Below are 18,189 nucleotides of genomic sequence, written 5' to 3' on the forward strand. Positions count from 1 at the left end.
ACTTAAATTTGATAAGTTTTAAAATTTACTTTGACATGATACTTTTCTGCTAATTTAGTTGTCTATTATTATTATTATTATTATTTCTAATTTCTAATATTTCATCTTATTAATCAAATTATTTTTTTAATTTTTTGTGTTCAATCAAAAAGGGATAATATACAATTTTCTTCGATGACGACCGTTGAGAAAAGAAAATAAGAAAAGAGGAGAAAAATATATTTTGGGCCTTTCATCGCTCGGTCATAAAGTGCAAATATTCCACGTGTTTCTTTTTGACGTTTTTAAAAAGACTAAATTACGTATTAATTTATCTCTAATTTAAATAAAATGAAACAAAAGTAACAGTGATATAATTCATTCTTTACCACGAAGGGATAGAGTTAGAGTTTTTGTCGAGTTTTTAGTATGAAATTTTTTAATAATTTTTTTTTTTCTTTAAAATTGGATATAATCTAAATGAATTAATCGAACTTCAATTGTCGTATAAATTATTTTTTTAGTAAGGAGGAGAAAAGGGTTTATTGGGCTTTAAATTGTAGTGTCAGCAGAAACAAGAAGAAACAAAAAGAGAGAAAACTAAAGGCCTAAAATTGATCTCTTCAACATTCACATATTCTTTTCTTCTTCAATCAGTCCGAAAAAGCCAAAGCAACTTGTCTACCCTCTTTGAATTCTCCTTTAATGGCAGCAGTAACCAGAAATTAGCAGTGTTCTCCGAAAAGGGTCTCTCAGAAATAGAGAATTAAAGAAACAATAAGATTTTTTTTTTTGAAGAAGAGAGGTTATTTGATGTCGCTGAGAATTAAAGCAGTTGTTGATAAATTCGTACAAGAATTGAAAGAGGCATTAGATGCTGATATACAAGATAGGATAATGAAAGAGAGGGAGATGCAGAGTTATATTGAGGAGCGTGAACGTGAGGTTGCTGAGCGTGAAGCTGCTTGGAAAGCTGAACTTTCTCGTCGTGAGGTACACATCTGGAAAAAAATTCCATTTTGTCTTCGAAGATTTAGTTATTTTGAACTTATTTGCTGATTCCTGTATTGGGTTTGACTGATTTTTTCGAAATATGGTGGAACTCGGAAATGGGTGTTTTTGTGAGTTTTTCCCTCATTTTTGGGAGAGAAATTGAGTAGAAAAGAAATCCTTTCTTTCTTTGGATAGCTTAGTTTTCTTTTGGGTGTGATTTCTGGCTTTCCGTCTTTCAAATTACAGGATCAATCAATATTTTGCTTTATTTGGATTCATTTCATTCACTATGGAAAATGGATTGACTGAATTACTCGAACATATACTGTATACTGCTGATGGGAAGTGGGCTGTTTCTTTTTGTTGATAACTGTGGTGTCCGACGAGCTTGAATTGACCTATTCATAGGGTGATCCTATGATCGATACAAGATATAGACTATCTCATTCTTTATTCTATTCTATTTCTGAAAAAAAAAAGAAGGGTGACTCAACTTCTCAGCTAGAGTTGGTGGTGGGACCTGTTGGCATAATGCACGCTGGAACGTGGGAATTCGAGGTCTCATGAACTACTACTAAAAACCAACCTTATTTTTGTTTTGTTTGTGGACAACGCGTGTACCTCAACTAATTTCATGGAATACCTCCCACAAGCAACAATACCAGATAAATCTGTCCATCAAGGCTAAGATAAATGGAAAGAAATCACCTAGTGTTTTTGTCTCTGTTTGGAACAAGTGCTGTGTTTTTGTGAATACATCTTTTATGAGAAGTGTAATAGATTTATCAGCTTATATTTCAAAGTATGCCCCAAAAAAAAGGAAGAACTTCTTTTCTTCTTGTTTCTTGTAACTAAAAGCTGAAGGGACATAGCATAGGATTAGTAGGTTTTTCCCTGTCCTACTTAGATCAATAATGTATTAAAAGGGAAACGAAGTAGATATAAAATCAAGAATTTATGTTTTAGAAGACCTATAATCTTTCTGAATTAATGCAGACCTTGTAAGAATATAACATAATGGAACAAAGAACTAATCTTGGTTATTCCAACTAGTTCAGAGTTCAGACTAATGCTTAGTTGTTGTAGTCCTTGCATTGGGTCCAATGTTCGTCAAAAGTTTGTCTAGAGACGTGTATGTCAATATATGTATAATTATGAGATGGTGAACCTCTAGTTTTCGAGAAATCCTAATTTGCGGAAAAAAACATATTACTGGCCAGCACCAAATAGAGTAGAATGATCACATAGGGTTCTTAATCGAATCCAGCTAATTGAGGATTGAGGTCTTGTTGATTTATTGATGATTGATTGATTGAATGGAGATATTGATTAGCTTACAATTCCTTTCATATCTTGCTTGAGAAAGTTTAAGATTTTTTCTTTCTTTTGATAACTAATATTGGAGGGACATAGTGGAGGACATGTAGCATTATTGTTTTCCTTTAATTTATAAGTGGTGGTGAAATGAAATGAAAGGTTTCCTTTATTGTGTTTAAAAGATACTTGTTGACCTCTTAATGTCTATGTAGCGCCACCCTCACGTTGCCCTGGAATTTTATGTGGTTTGAAAGGTTAACTAAGCTATTTACCTTAGGGCTAGCCAGCCAGTTTTACTTTCACCTGAAACAATAAATGCATCCTTGTTACAGGCACTGGATAAGAGTAATTGTATAGATTGGACTTGATGATGTACAAACTTAATGATGCTGTTGGAATATCAAATATCAATATAAAAAGTGGACTACAGCCCTTGCTTAATTTTACCTCTGGTCAATTTGGATCATAGATTATTTAGTTGACTGAGGGGTTGTAACCTAATTTATGTACCAGGGTCTCAACAAGAGGCTCCATAAATGATTTAACAGAACCTGTGTAGTCTAAGGTTGACCTTATTGGTTAAATACCAGCCCGTAGGAATTTTGCAATAATTAGACTGTGTATAGTGAGGTTTTAGAGTCTGTGTTCTCCCTGTTGCATTCAAATATTTCTCTATTAAGGCCAGCTGAGTAGTATGTCAATTGTGATAGACAACACATTAACCCCCTGCAGTTGAATCAGAAATTATTCCTCAGTGATATTGTGTGGAAATTAAGTAAATTTGCAGAAGTTTCATTAAGTTACTTTCATAAGAAACTTAAGAAGATAGAAATGTTTCAGGTCACCTCCCATAGTCGTAAGAAGATAGAAATGTTTCAAGTCACATAGTCATACTTGTATATCCTCAGAAGAAATGCATATCCTGCACTTTCAGATAGTGCACTTTGGATCTATTAAAAGCTCAATCACTAGGACTTTCAGTGTGATGTTACTCTAGAACATGTCCTTCTCTCACTTATATGCTTATGCAATAATGTATAGTGGCTTTGAGTCAATGTCATAATTTACAAGATTATTGTAACAGAGCAATCAAACAAAAACTTTCGTGATCCTGTCCTAAATTCTAGCTTGCCCAAGTCATCCCTGTATATATTATTATTCAAGAGATTAAACAGGGTTGGCCGTTTTCTGGATTCAAAATTGTCCACCCATATCTGTCGAGGCAGTTAAGGGATCACATGTTTCCCTTCACATTTACATGAAAAAGTCTTACTTTTAACCATATTAAAGGCCTTCCAAGCATACATGTCATATGGAAACTTGATGTAATGCATGAACCGTAATATGTCCTATGTGAGCCTCCTTCAACGTGGTTAAAAGAAGACTCAACCTTTGGAGCCAGATATATTAGAACCTAAATTATCTTGCAAGAATTCAATGCGCTTGTTGCTGCTTTACTACCATTGAGTGCAAATTGAATTGGCTATTCAGGTGTTTCCCCTTTAAAAGATTACATGGTTCCTCTTGAAAACCACACCTTCCAGCGGCATATCTTCTTGACTTGAAGACAGTTAATATAAATTCTAATTGCATGTTACATATCAAAAAAATTCTAATTGCCTGTTGCATAATTGTTCACTAGTCGTTCCACTACACCCACCAGTCAAGGCCTTTTTCTTCATCAAGTTTTGTAGTGTGCACCATTTTACCAGCAACCATTTCTTGAGCTTAGAAAACCATTTGTAATCCCAGTCTGGTCGGATGTGACTATTGAAATGTTATGTGTTGTAATTTTTCCAGGTCTTGACTTACAAATCTAGGAATAGTACAGATCAATTTTGGAATAGTGAGAGCTGAGAGTTGTGTAAATGCTGATTTTTTCACAATTAAGATAGCTAGCTGAACTCAATGTATTCACATTTTATGACAAAAATTCACATTAACTGGAATAATCATTTTGCATTTTGTTCAATACTTCTGTGTTCAGCTGTTCCAATTTGTTCAGTGTCACCTGTGCATCTCAATTATGGATTAAAGAAGTTCCATGTTTCTCTAGAAAGCGAACAATGGACGAGTACCTGCTTCATACCTTCTAATATTCTTGACAATTCCAACTGACTCTTATTCTTTCTCTTGATTTAATACGAGTCTTTGACAGCTTTATTCTGAGAATTTACACGTTCCTAATCTTGATAGAGGTCCTTGGAAATTAAATTCCTTGTCAACACCTGATATGAAAATTGAGAATGGTGAAATGTCTAGTGAATTTTAACATTTTCAGACCTGGGTTTTTTGGCACGCACAAGCATTTCTTTTGTTAACTTATTTGTAGCCGTGACTCGTGAGAAAGGTGAAACATGGTCTATTTATTTGAGTTCAAAGTTCAATACAGAAGTTATATTAGTCAAAGAAGGAAATATATGACCATTTTACGGTGTTTTAGCTTTTATAATAGTTGCAAATTTTGAGTCAAGTATCTAGTGTATGTGCCTCTATGATAGACGATGTTCCCTTGAGTAGATTTGTAACATGTCATAGTTTTGATCCCAGGCAGAAATTGCTCGGCAAGAAGCCAGGTTAAAGATGGAGAGGGAAAACCTTGAGAAAGAGAAAAGTGTACTAATGGGGACTGCATCAAACCAAGACAATCAAGATGGAGCTCTTGAAATAACAGTTAGTGGGGAAAAGTATCGTTGTCTGAGATTTGCAAAAGCAAAGAAGTGAAGGCACTAAAAGTAGGAGCAAATATCAGTATGTTTGTTTATACACAGCTAGTTTGCTGGATGCTCATATAAGTTTTTAATCAAGATTGAATTTATGCAGTCTCTTTTACTTAGGAAAGAAAAGAAAATTAGATCTGTGCCTCTTTGAAGTTCATTGAAAAATATTACTGCAATTTTTCTGTTGTGCCTCTTTTAGGCCTGAGCTATAAATCTGTTCTACCTTGGAATCTTGAAAAACCCGAGGTTTATCCGAGGCTTCTCTTCCTTTGGATGTTGTCCAGACAATTCTACTGTTCACATCCAACTACATCCAAATATTGTTTAGGTTATGAGTCCGAAGTCTATTCCTCATAGAGCAAGGTAGTTCTTCAACATGTCATTTGCACATAAAGGTATTGTTTTCTAATATTTAGGAAACAAACTTGTCCATTTCTAGCTGTTTACTGTTTGAGGCAACATTGTAACAAAGTCCTTACTTGTCCATTAAGCTATTAACTATAGTAGCTGACAGGTCCTTTCCAGGTGAAAAGAGAAAAGAAGTCTACTTTTCTTCTCCTCTTTTTGTGGTAAAGTTGTTGTAGCTAAGTAAGTTAAGTTTGAAAATAGAAAAGGCATAATACATATATTGGACCATAAACTTGGCTTCAAAATTTAACTTTGACCTCCAACTTTCATAGTGTACAAACAGGCACTTTAACTATCCAACCTTTTAATAAATAAACACGCGATTTTTGGAGGCAAAGAGCGTGAAATGCAAATGCTCCCACGTGTATTAGTGAGCCACTCAGTGGCTGCCAACTAATTAAATACTTTACACGTCCATTTTAGAACTAAAAAAAAAATTAAAATTACTTTTAATTAATATACAAGGGTTATAGCTCTTTTTCCACAATGACAAAAAAAATTAGAAGCCATTTGCACTAAATATGAGCACAAATCGTTTTAAAAGAGAGGAAAAAAATTTTGATTTGAAAGAGGAGGAAAGAGAAATGAGATTTTGATTTGGAAATATAAAGATATTATATAAAAGGGATTGATTAAGGGTAGATTTGTCATTTCAACATTTTTTTACTGTTGTGGGCCTCAAAAATTACTCCTAACTCGCGTAAAATACGTGCACATCACGCGTTTTGCTAGGTAGGACACGCGTGTTTATTTATTAAAAGGTTGGATAGTTAAAGTGCCTGTTTGTGCACTATGAAAATTGAAAGTCAAAGTTGAAATTTGAAGCCAAGTTTAAGGTCCAATATATGTATTATGCCAATAGAAAAAGAAGAAGTCTAATTGGGAGACAACTCTATTATATAGGAAAGACTATCTTTGGTTTAGTTAGAATTGGAAATTCTCTCTTTACAGAAAGGCAATTCAAGGTCCACCCATTGAAAAATACAATTTATTAGTTCTCACTTGCTGCCTTTTTTCCAACCTTTTCGTGTAAACGTGAGAGGCAGATTCAAGATTTTAAGCACTGTGATACCTAATATTATTGCGTGGCGATGGATACAAACTTAGTATAAAATTGTGTAATTATATATATGTATTATCTTTGACTTATTGGCTACAAAAGAAAGTGACTTTACCATGAGAAGGATAGTGATGTCTACATTGTTGCTTATCTTAAATTTCATTTAAGAAATGATTATAGGGGATGAAGTATTGTGTGGTAAAACAAATAATAATTTGATGACTTTGCTTTGGTACGAAAAATGTTTTTCATTTTTTTCATGTTTGGTTGAGAGAAACTTCATGAAAAACTTTTTTGAAAAAATATTGAACCAAATGTCACAGACGGAGTATTTCACTCCATATGACTTGTAAATTATCGAATCAAACTAACGATAATATATTTGAGATGAATTAATAATTAATCACATGTTCTTTGAAATATCTTTTAAATAAGTTCTTGTAAAGTCACTGCCAAAATTCTAATTATTCTACTTCAAAAGTTAGCAAGAAATAGAAAGTAAATTAATACAAGCTAATTAATTACATAAATATCAGATAATAATAACCATATCTAAGATGCAGTGGGATGAGTTGGAGTGAATCATGGCCAGCTGCTGTATTGATTAGTGGTTTTAAATTCTGAAATGTAACAATAAAATGACTCTACTACTTAATGAAAAAAAGCAAACTAATCCTCCTCCCGTTTTAGTAATTTGTTCGTCAATTTTGACTTGACATAAAATTTAATAAAATAAAAAAGATTTTTAAATTTTGTGATGTTAAATTAAAGATACATAATTAATCTTGTGATGTTAAACATATCACGTGAAAATTTTAAACTAAAGAATTATTAAAAAAAAAGACATTCTTTTAAAATAGACTAAAAAAATAGCATAAACAAATTAAAACGGACGGTGTATAATTAATATTAAAAGATTATAGTAATAAAAAGTTAGGTGAGGGAAGTGGGGTTGAGTTGTGATGAGCTGTGTATCCTTGTTAGGATTAGATGCTTTCACCTGAGTTGTCTTCCCTTTCAAACTTTCTTCAATGAATCCAATTCTGAGTTTAATGTGTATGGATAATGCTTTTTAATTATTTTTTTTATATTATCATATAAAATTGATTTATATATATATATATATATATATATATATTTGATTTTGAATTTAATTTTATATTTTTTAAAAAATATAATTAAAAAATTTAAATTAAAGCTACTAAGTTCGACCACTTATACATAATCTTCCAAGCTATGCGCCTATCATTATTTCTTTTGGTCACTTTCTCTGACTTTTCTTAATGTTGAATGTTGGGTGAGCTCATAAGAGTGAAGATGTGAGTACAAATTTTCTAAAGTTTATCCCGTTTGTTATTGTTTTTACAATAATAGCGTATTTAATATAATCTCATAAGTAAAATTTGAGAAAAATGTATATGTAAACTTTATTAGTACGGTGAGATTATTTTCGATAGACGCTACGATTTGTTCATTATCTTTATTGAGTTACAAAATGTGCGTACATACAAAATTCTTTCATAACAGATTTTTTTATTTTATTTACTATGGTAAAGTTTTGGTTTGTGATAGCTACAATAATAGTGTCACATCAGCATCATCAAAGAAGGTTGTTCGTTTTTTTCAGATTTTGTGGTAGCAAACACATGCAGAAAATTCAGTCTTGTATTACCTATTTTACTGCATTGTTATTTATTTTAGCAATTTTGCTGCATTTAAGTTTGTATAAATGCATACATGTGTGTGTATATACAAACACAACTAGACAAGTGGGGCTAATTAAGGGGCCATTGGGTGGACTTCAATATATATAGTGATGGAGCCACGTGCTATAAAGGTCATGAAATCATCTTATTAAAAGATAAATACATATAGTATTTCAAGATTATTTTTTCTTATTAGAATTTCTGGCTCGACTTTCACTTAAACTAAAGTTTCGTAAGGGTACTAAAACAAACTTATATAATATAGCCATTAATCATTATCAAAATCTAACAATTTGATAAAGTCTCACCTGTTGTGATCATCATATGATAACTTTGATCATCATATATTTACTATTTTGACATTGGATTATATAAATACAACAAGTAAAAATAATTTCACAAAATATTTGTGTATATTGAATTTGATTATTAATAAATATATAGTTGTATTCTACACCCGTTTATTTAATTAACATAAAAAATTATTACACTATGAAATCACTTTTCCTTGACAAGTATCTTATCTTATATTTCAAGATTATTAATTTCATTTTTTAAAAAGTCTAACAAACAGATAACTAGATATTCTTTGAGCACATAAATCAAATTATTAAAAAGCAACTTGGCAAAACTAAAAATAATAAAAGCAACCTTAAATACTACAGTTATAACTTTTATATCTATCAATAATAATATACTCTAATCCTTTTAACATTAAATCACATCCTTTAAACGATAATTATATTATATAAGTAGAATTATTAATAACCTAAAGATAAGTTCATACAAATAACATTTAAGGGCCAATAGGTGTAGAATTTAAGATGTGGCTGCATCAGAACGCACTAATTTTGACACGCACTTTATATACATGTCAATTAATTATTAAAAATATCATAAATAACTAATTTTGAATCCAATAAATCAAATAAATTATGACTTCTGATAATTAACTTGAATCTAAATTCAAGGATCTATTATACTACCGAGGATTGTGATGAAATGAATATAATATTTATTCATAATTAGAGGTCTCTCATATTTGGAGCGAAGTGCTGACTAATCAAGAACTTTCATATTTTAAAAATACATGTTGCGGAATAAAGATGGTGAATGTATGTGTGAGCATACTAGGGATGATAAGATTAGAAAGAGATTATTCGTTATAAAATAAGAGTGCTCTCCGTGGTGAACAAGATAGGAAAGAGAGATTGATATGGTTTGGACATGTGAAAAAGAGATGCGCAGACGCTCCAATGAGGAGTTGCGATAAGTTAAATATAGTAGGCACAAGAAGAAGTGATTAGGCATGACATGACAGAACTTCAGATTACCAAAGATATGACCTTAGAGAGTAAGGTGTGGAGGTTGTGTATTATGACAAAAGGTTAATAGTTAGTGAAGTATTATCTTGTTTTTCAATGGTCTAGGCTTGTTGATGTCTGTCATTGTACTAGTCGTATATTTTTAGTTTTTATTATAATATCTCTATCATCAACTGCTTATTTTATTTCGGTCATTGCACTATTTAGTAGTTATTCCGATTCGTTTATTGTAGGTTTTGCACTACTTTTATTAATTGTCATATTTTTCTTAATATACGTGAATTTTCTATATTTGAATTGATAGTCTGTAAAAAACAATCTATACATATTCTATTCTTCTAAACTTTGCTTATAAAAATCTCAATACAAATATCAAACGTCGGCAGTGCGGATGAGTTATGATAACATTGCTAACAAAGAGACCCCACGAGTGGGCTTTCCCTTATTAGTTTCTGCAAAATTTATCAGTGCTTTCTTCTTAACTTTACAGGTCCCCCACCTGCCCCTGCCACCACTCAGTTTGAATTGGACCCCTCCCCCCCCCCACACACCCCCAACCCCACCTCCCTTTTAGCCCCACACCTCCTTCACCAGCTACACTTGTATTGATTCTCTTTTGGTAGGCACCCACACCTACTCTTCTTCTTCTCTTCCATTAGCCAAATTCCACAAAGTTGAATTAAAGTGAAGAAAAAGAGAAACCCCACTACTTCCACTTGTTCTGTTTTGGCTCAAAAAGACTTTGCACTACTACTTTGTTTCATTACCCTTTTTCTCCTAATTGGTCTCTTTCTTTGCTACAACTTCCAATTACATAATACACAATTGGGTAAAATTTTCAAATATCAAAAGAAATCTTTGTTGTTAGGTACTTTCCCTCACCCCACCTCCACAGATGGAATTTAGAGAGTCAAATAGCAAAAACAACCAAGATGGTGGGAGCAATAGCAATAACAATAATAATAACAATAGTAATGAAAATAATAACAATGCGATTTCTACTAAAGTTGTTAAGAAGCCATCGAAAGACCGTCACACGAAGGTGGACGGTCGAGGGCGGCGCATCCGAATGCCGGCTTTATGCGCCGCCAGGGTTTTTCAGCTTACGAAAGAATTGGGTCATAAGTCTGATGGCGAAACCATAGAGTGGCTATTGCAACAAGCTGAACCGTCAATAATAGCTGCAACGGGAACAGGTACAATTCCGGCTAATTTCTCAACTCTTAATGTCTCTTTACGTAGCAGCGGGACTACAATTTCAGCTCCGCCGTCGAAATCCGCGCCGCTTTTCATCCACGGTGGCGCTACCACTATGCTGGGTTTCCACCACCAGATTCCGGGAAACAGTTTTGGGCAAGACCCAGATGAAAATTTCATGAAAAAGAGGTATAGAGAAGATACAACTGCAGCAACAACCTCACCGTCATCATCATCAGCTAAACCGGAAAGAACCGGAGTTCAAGGTCACGAACCGGATCAAGAATCGAAACCCGGTTCATTGAATCCCTCTAGTTACATACCGGCTCCTGCCATGTGGGCGGTTGGGCCGGCGGCCGGTAACGTCGGAAACACGTTCTGGATGTTACCAGGTACCTCATCAACCATGCAGAGAATTGGTGGTTTCGAGTTACCAGGAGGTGGCCGGTTCAGTCCGGTTCAACTAGGATCAATGTTTTTGCAGCAGCCACAACCGGTTCAGCAGCTGGGGTTGGGTGTGACAGAGACTAATATGGGAATGTTGGCATCCATGAATGCATATAATAGTAGCAGTAGGGGTAGTGGGATTGATTTGGGGATGAATTTGGAGCAACATCATCATCATCAAAATCAGCCTCAAGGTAGTGACAGTGGTGATGAAAATCACAAAGATTCCCAATGATAACTCCAACATTGATACCTCCAAAGTATGTGTGGGACTGGTTTTGTCAAGGGTCGGGTTTGATCCATGAGTACGAAAAAATTCTTGATAGGAAGAACTTACCCAAATGGGGCCTACATGACGCAAATTCGGAATAGTCATGCTTCAATGCCAGTACTAGACACCAGATAAGAAAAAAAACTGCAAGATTGATGCCTTTTGAATTAATTCTTGATGCTTTTTTCCCCTTTTTAATGTAGTTAGGAGAGAATTGTTTGTGGTCATTGTAAATGTTTCTTTACTTTCAGTGCTTTTTTCACTCATTTTTAACAGTTTTGGAATTGGAGTTGCAGTCTAATGCATGGTTGCATTTACACCATTATTTTTACCTAATTAAATAATTTAATCTCACCATAAAACGAAAATACGTATTAAATGTATAGATGAAATTAAAGACACATTTTATCGGTATAAACACCTAATGCAAGTAAATTTTTATTCATATGAACTTCTAAATTATAATCCTATCAAATGTCATGCTTTGGTTACCTCTCCTTTTTCATCATTCTTATCTCGTTGAGAGAAAATTTTTTTTTGCTCAAAAATCATTTGTATGATAGAATTTTATTAGTTTGATTGGTTGACTATCTGAACTTTCACCATATTTAGTGAGAGTACGATTCTTATCTCGGAATTCCCTCCCCTTTTCCCTTCTTAACTTGTATTTTTCATGAACTATCGTAATTTGTTTATATTATGGTTTCATCTTTTTGTTATATTTTGGCATTTTGGGTGGCCAAAAGGGTGATTGAATTCACTTTGGACACAATCAAAGGATGTGGTGATGGGGCTGCTCCACTTTCTTCCGAATGGAATTCTACGCGGCGCAAATTTAAAATAATCGGATTTCAATGTGAATTTTAGATATCGGATGAAATAAAAAAATCATTTTGGACAGTAACAAAAAACCTAATATAATAATGTACCTCCAAAATGTTCATGATAATTGGTGGAGTCAAGTCTTCTCCAAAAGGTCCTCCTTTCCTTGCCTTCCAAGTTGTACATAATTGAGAGGGATATAGATAAATATTAGTTTATTTTTATTATTCCCTTTAATCCAAAAATAAATGGTTTTTTCATAGTTGAAAAATGTATTAATTAATTATTTTTTTGGACAGGAGGGACTATCAACTAGTTGACTGAGTCTTCCAAATATGTTTACATTCAAATAGTATGGCCTAGCTGTTCATTTAATTCGATTGGTTCACAATTCTTTCCTATATGTCACTTCTTCGTCTCATTAGGAGTAAAAAGAAGAATTTTAAAATTAAACTATTTTTAAATAATAAGATAACATTATTTTTGGGTCAGATTAAAAAGAAAAGTGTGCCGCAAATAGGAGAGAGGGAGTAATATTCATAATGTTGGATTGAAAAGAAGTATCATGTTAGCACTTGAATTGTCATTATCATGTTAATTTTAAATTAAGAGGAGCCAAACAATACCACTAGGACCCAATATGCCAATGCCACTAAGAATTTTAGTAGGATGTGAAATGCAAGACAAAGGATATGTTGAGTGCAATCAAGGCCAATGTTTAGTGACACTATTAAGTTGAATGCGTCAATGTCATAAGTAGAATTTAAGTGCAAGACCAATGGCTTGTGACATTGGTCATTGGTGACACTAGGAAATGGAAAGATTCTATTTTGTTGGGTGAATATGCTCACAGCAGCATGCACCTAAGCTTTTAAAACTCTATTTTTTTTAGTCTGGTGTTTCGTATTAGTATTGAAGTTCGACTATTTTAAATTCGTGAAACATAAGACTATTTGGAGGGAAGTGCTTAGCAGCCCTATCCACTGCACCACATTCGTCGATGGTAAGCTTTTAAGACTTCACTTAAATGTATTGTCAAAAAAAATGAGAAAAATGATCTTTTATTTTTAGGAGTAGATTTAAGATAGACTCTTTTAAGTGTCACTCACTTGAGCAATTTTTTTTGGGGAAATAGTAATTTTAGTTCCTAAATTATGGTTATATTCTATTTTGGTCCCTATATTATTAGTCTAAGCATATTTAATGTTAACTACAAATACTCATTTTTGTCATTTGAGTAGAAGTTTCTAATATATATTGTTTTCATTTTCTTCTTCTTTGTAGTTTTGCAAAAAAAGGATAAATGTAGAATATTCCTTAAACTATAAAACATCATTGATCTTATTGATTTTTCATGAACTAATTATCAAAGTTACAAGAAGAAAAATGATCCAATTTAAATTTTAGGATAAACTATTCTTGAACTACCTTTTCTCCCTTGTTCTCAATTCTCTCTGTCTTCCACCATCATTGCCTTTTTGTGTTATATATGTGGCAAACCACTAGGGAGTGGAGTATTATAAACCAAATTTTCAATGAAGGTGTTTACAATTATTTCACCAAATTTGAAATATAAAAAGGAATATAAAATAACAAGAGCAAAAGATTTCTCTTGATCAACATAAGTGTGGTGCATTGGTGAAACTGTTTCACCCTTAATTAGAAGTTTCAGATTCGAGCCTTGAATACGGAACAAATCATGTTAGGAGCGTCACCCTCTAATGGGCCCTGTAATGCATGATCCAGATTTAATCGGGATCTCCAAAAATAGAGAAAATCATGTTGGGAGCGCCACATCCAAATGGAACCTGCAATGCGCGATCCAACTTAGTCGGGGCTCCAATACGAACTTCGAACACCGAACGAGAAAAAAAATGCTCTTTAACTTCTTTTTTAGTTGTTTCTGGTGCCAAAAGAAGCATTGGCAACATGCTGTCCTGGTTTAAATAACTGTCTAATATGTTTTTTTTTCCAAATAGGTTGAGGTTGTCATCTTTTAATTAACTATAGCAAGAATAAGAGGTCTTTAGCTAAATTAATTCCCTCAAAATTCAGAATTTTTTAAAATTAAATTCCAATTATTGAATCTATCTTCCACTTGCACCACAAGTAGCATCAAATGTCAAAAAGAAGGTGGGACATGCAACTATCTAGGCCTAGAGCCTAGAGGCCTCAGGGAATCTCTTCATTTTTTGTTGTTTGCCTTATCTTAATCAACGATACTAATATGTTCAGTATATTTTTATAACTATAAGTAGAATTTAGAGAGTATAGATATATATGCTGATCTTATCTTTTTCTTGTGAAGATACAAATGTTATTTTCAAAAAATCATTGAAAAGGTGAATACAACACTAAATAGGACCTAGCTTAATTTTTTTGGTTCTTCGATCTTCACTTTCACCATGATTTTGAAGACAATTCTTATGGAAGGGTCGTGTGGTTCATGGGATAAGGTGAGATATTTCATATAATTAAAAATTGTGATTAAATTTTTACTTTATTCAGTTAAATGCATAACTAATCTCAGAATAAATTTATACCTTAAACTTGATTAATATGTCCTTCCTCTCAACGACTTCAGGATTCTATTGCTAAGACAATACTTTTTCATAGTCCCCACAATTTTAATTCGATATGTCTTTCTCAATATGACCCGTATTATTATTTCTATACTCGAAACAATTGTTTTTCTTCAACCCTATCACGGACCCTTTCTACTTTTTATTACTCTAATTCACTTCAATTTGAATCAATCATGTTTTAATATAGACTACGTAAGATTATTTTTCAATTTTTAGGTGTCTTCTTAGATATATTAAGCTTAAAATAATTAGATTATCAAATAATTAAATTAGAAAAATATTGGCTTATTTTGAATGTCTTCTAAAGTGTAACAATTACTAACAATAATGATGATTTAGACCTATTTTTGCAATTAAAAGTATTATGATATATTATAAAAGTAAAAAAAAAAATATATTCTATTTAACATATTCAATCATGTGAAGCCTTAATTCTATTTTAAAATATTTCTAGAATAATTTTGAAATTTTTATTACATCTTAGTCAATTGAAATAGTTTTCAAAATTATGATCAATAAGAACTAACTACTTAAATTTAAATATTTGTAGTGTTATGTAACGTACAATAATTTATATATATTTATTTCATCTGTTACAAAATATTTTAAAAAATGTTACACTATCAATTTTTAAAAAATAAATCAAATTACAATTAACTACATGTATTTTAAGAAGTTACAAAAAGATATATAAAAAAAATACTAAATAATTAAAAATTTGAGACTAATGTCTAATATGAAAGTATTTATATAGTAAAAAAAAACATCCGTGCACTCTCCATTAGGAAGTGAATCATCGTATATACATATATATATATATATATATATATATATATATATATATATATATATCATATGGTTTTTTGTTATCGTATAGTATTCAACTTTAACCGTGTAAACAAGTAGTTCACATCTGTGCACTCTCCATCAGGAGGTAAATCATTGTAATATCACATGGTTTTTTGTTATTGTACAAGTCTAGTATTTGAATATTGCCACACACAAATTTAAGTAGATAGGTTATGAGTTCTTCATCGACGGGATGAACTTTGAACCCATTCTTGTGTAACTACTTCCAGAACTACTAGAGCTATTCATCAATTTAAATCCTAGCTATATACACGTCGAAACGGTGAGTGAAGTAGAAAGCTACGTACAGTAATTTTTTTTGTATTTCTAGTTTCTAAGACACTGAAAAGGGAAACAAAATAACTGATTAGAAACATGCAAGAATTATTTATGCAACATTTGTAAAACTTTTTTCTTTTATTTTAGTTGGGCCCAAATACTAATACTCCACCAATTTTTGTTGGCTGGGAAAATGTGTGTCATATATCAGGCATATCATAGAAATTGTACTCCAAAAGGAGCAACATTCACTTTGATTGATAGGAGCAATAGCCAGTCAGAAAGAAAATCACAAAGTGGATATTAAACCAGACACATGTTCAACAGATATGGTTTTCACTTAATTAAGAGAATATTATTAATGAACTAGGCATACCAATGTTGTGCCAAAATAGAAACAAGAAAAGCAACCACCAGGGTAAAGCTAAGTCAAAACTGAAAGCTATTTAATGCTCTCTAATTCAATAGGTTCATCTTCATACATGGAAGCTCCAAGGGCAAGCATTATTGTGGTGGAGACGCAATTGCATGATGATCTAGCCCGACACAGTTTTCTTTTGCTGGAATACGACAGCATAAACTGGTACTATAACACCAATGGCGACTGCAGACCAGACACCAAGAGTCATCTTCAGCTTCTGGTTTGACATCCTGTCCAAGTTGTACATGTGTTTTGCATGAAGGTAAAAAGGTTCGTCATGTCCATGCCCTCCCATTCTCTTGACACCTGTTGAGTGGAACTCTCTCTTCACTGACCAAACAATAAATTTCAATTATCAGCAAGGTCAGAGTTACAAAAAGCATGAACAACAGCATCCAAATTTGATTGAAATGAACTCGTCATAAGAAACGGTAAGATGGAAAGACAAAATTAGAAATGAAATATGAGAGAAATGGAAGTTTCAAAACATGTATAATTAACTACAACAAGTATTAAAGAATGTTTGAAATGTAACGGTTAAAACAGACGTTTGAACTGTGCATAAAGAACGAAGTTGGCATAATAAATAATTCGAAGTCATTCAAGCAGGCCATAGAAAAACAACCTTTCAATTGTCACACTGTTCCAATGAAAAGATTGTCAAACTGATGAAAGTATGCTTGTCCGACAAAGGAGGAGGGAGAGCTACCAGGGAGGGTTCCTCAAATTATTAGAAGGTTGACTAATTAGTTTTAGAGTTTATAATTTAGTTGTTAAAAGCTATCATCCATCGCTCTCCCTCTTTGACATCAGTATATATTCATAGACTTGAAGCATTTATAAATTTTTCATGTAGACCTAAATATATGTCCCTCAAATGCATCTCCAACAGATAGCAGTATCATTCTTATTCTTTATAGATAATCACATGTTTCACAAAAAGAACAATGCTCAGAAGATCAACCAAACTATTTTGACTATTTCAATGCACCCAGGTTCATAATGCAGGGCCTAGGTTAGTACTGTGATTTATGGTTAATAATAGTCATCAGGATGAGTAAACCTATAAAGTAAAAATATTTTCTCGACAAGTTCTTAAGAGATGGAACAACTTGATAATGTCAAGCATATTTCAGAAGGTGCAGGTCCAAACACCAAAAGAGTATTTGAGATTTTGCTCCATCGGATGGGTAGAATTTTGCTGTTTTTAGTCTTTTTCGGATAAGTTTGCATCAGACTAATGCATTTTTTCTTTTCTTTGTTTTGATAATTGAGAAATGGTCTGTGGGTTCGCTGGACCAACTCCAACTGGCTCACAAGTTTGAACTTGGAGGAGTATAGACCCACTCATCTACCCTGCTCTCACTTAAAAACTCTTGCTAGCAGAAGGGTTCAAACTGGTGATGTGCGCCCAACCCAAACATCACGTGTTATATTTTCAAAGCGCTAAACCAAAAGGGTCAGATAAATGCAAAATATTGATAAACCTCCTTTAAAATTTTTAGAAGCAAATAAACGAAAAAGGTATTCATATGGGCCAAGCAAGACACCAAAAAGTCCAGAAGACACCATAAGATATATACACCGAGTTCAAGCATCCATAGCCAGCCTGAGAGACTACCCTAGACCAAAATTACGTCAAACCTCTATCTTGGAGGTAGCTCCATTCTATCTGAAAACAACAATAGTTATATGTCCCAGGGCTCAACTAGGAATGTCAATGATAATAATCATACTTTTGTCCTTGCCAATAAAAAACATAAGATCACCTCAAAGAGACCAGAGCTAGAGCTATCACAAGTAGATATTT

At 32.8% G+C, this 18,189-nt stretch overlaps 2 protein-coding genes across 2 annotated transcripts; both read left to right on the forward strand.

Moving 5' to 3' along the window:
• The first annotated feature begins 519 nt into the window (after positions 1–519).
• On the forward strand, positions 520–5,107 carry LOC125824923 (uncharacterized). The gene is made up of 2 exons (XM_049504268.1): positions 520–972; positions 4,840–5,107. Exons 1-2 carry the CDS (start codon positions 793–795, stop codon positions 5,011–5,013), a joined length of 354 nt encoding a protein of 117 aa, XP_049360225.1. The 5' UTR covers positions 520–792; the 3' UTR covers positions 5,014–5,107.
• A 5,195-nt stretch (positions 5,108–10,302) lies between these two features.
• On the forward strand, positions 10,303–11,689 carry LOC125824912 (transcription factor TCP8-like). Its single transcript, XM_049504255.1, has one exon. The coding sequence runs from the start codon at positions 10,404–10,406 to the stop codon at positions 11,385–11,387; it is 984 nt and encodes a 327-aa protein (XP_049360212.1). The 5' UTR covers positions 10,303–10,403; the 3' UTR covers positions 11,388–11,689.
• The last annotated feature ends 6,500 nt before the right edge of the window (positions 11,690–18,189 follow it).

This window comes from Solanum verrucosum, unplaced genomic scaffold (assembly GCF_900185275.1).
Source record: "Solanum verrucosum unplaced genomic scaffold, falcon-dt-bn FXZP01000086.1, whole genome shotgun sequence".
Classification (NCBI taxonomy): Eukaryota; Viridiplantae; Streptophyta; class Magnoliopsida; order Solanales; family Solanaceae; genus Solanum; species Solanum verrucosum.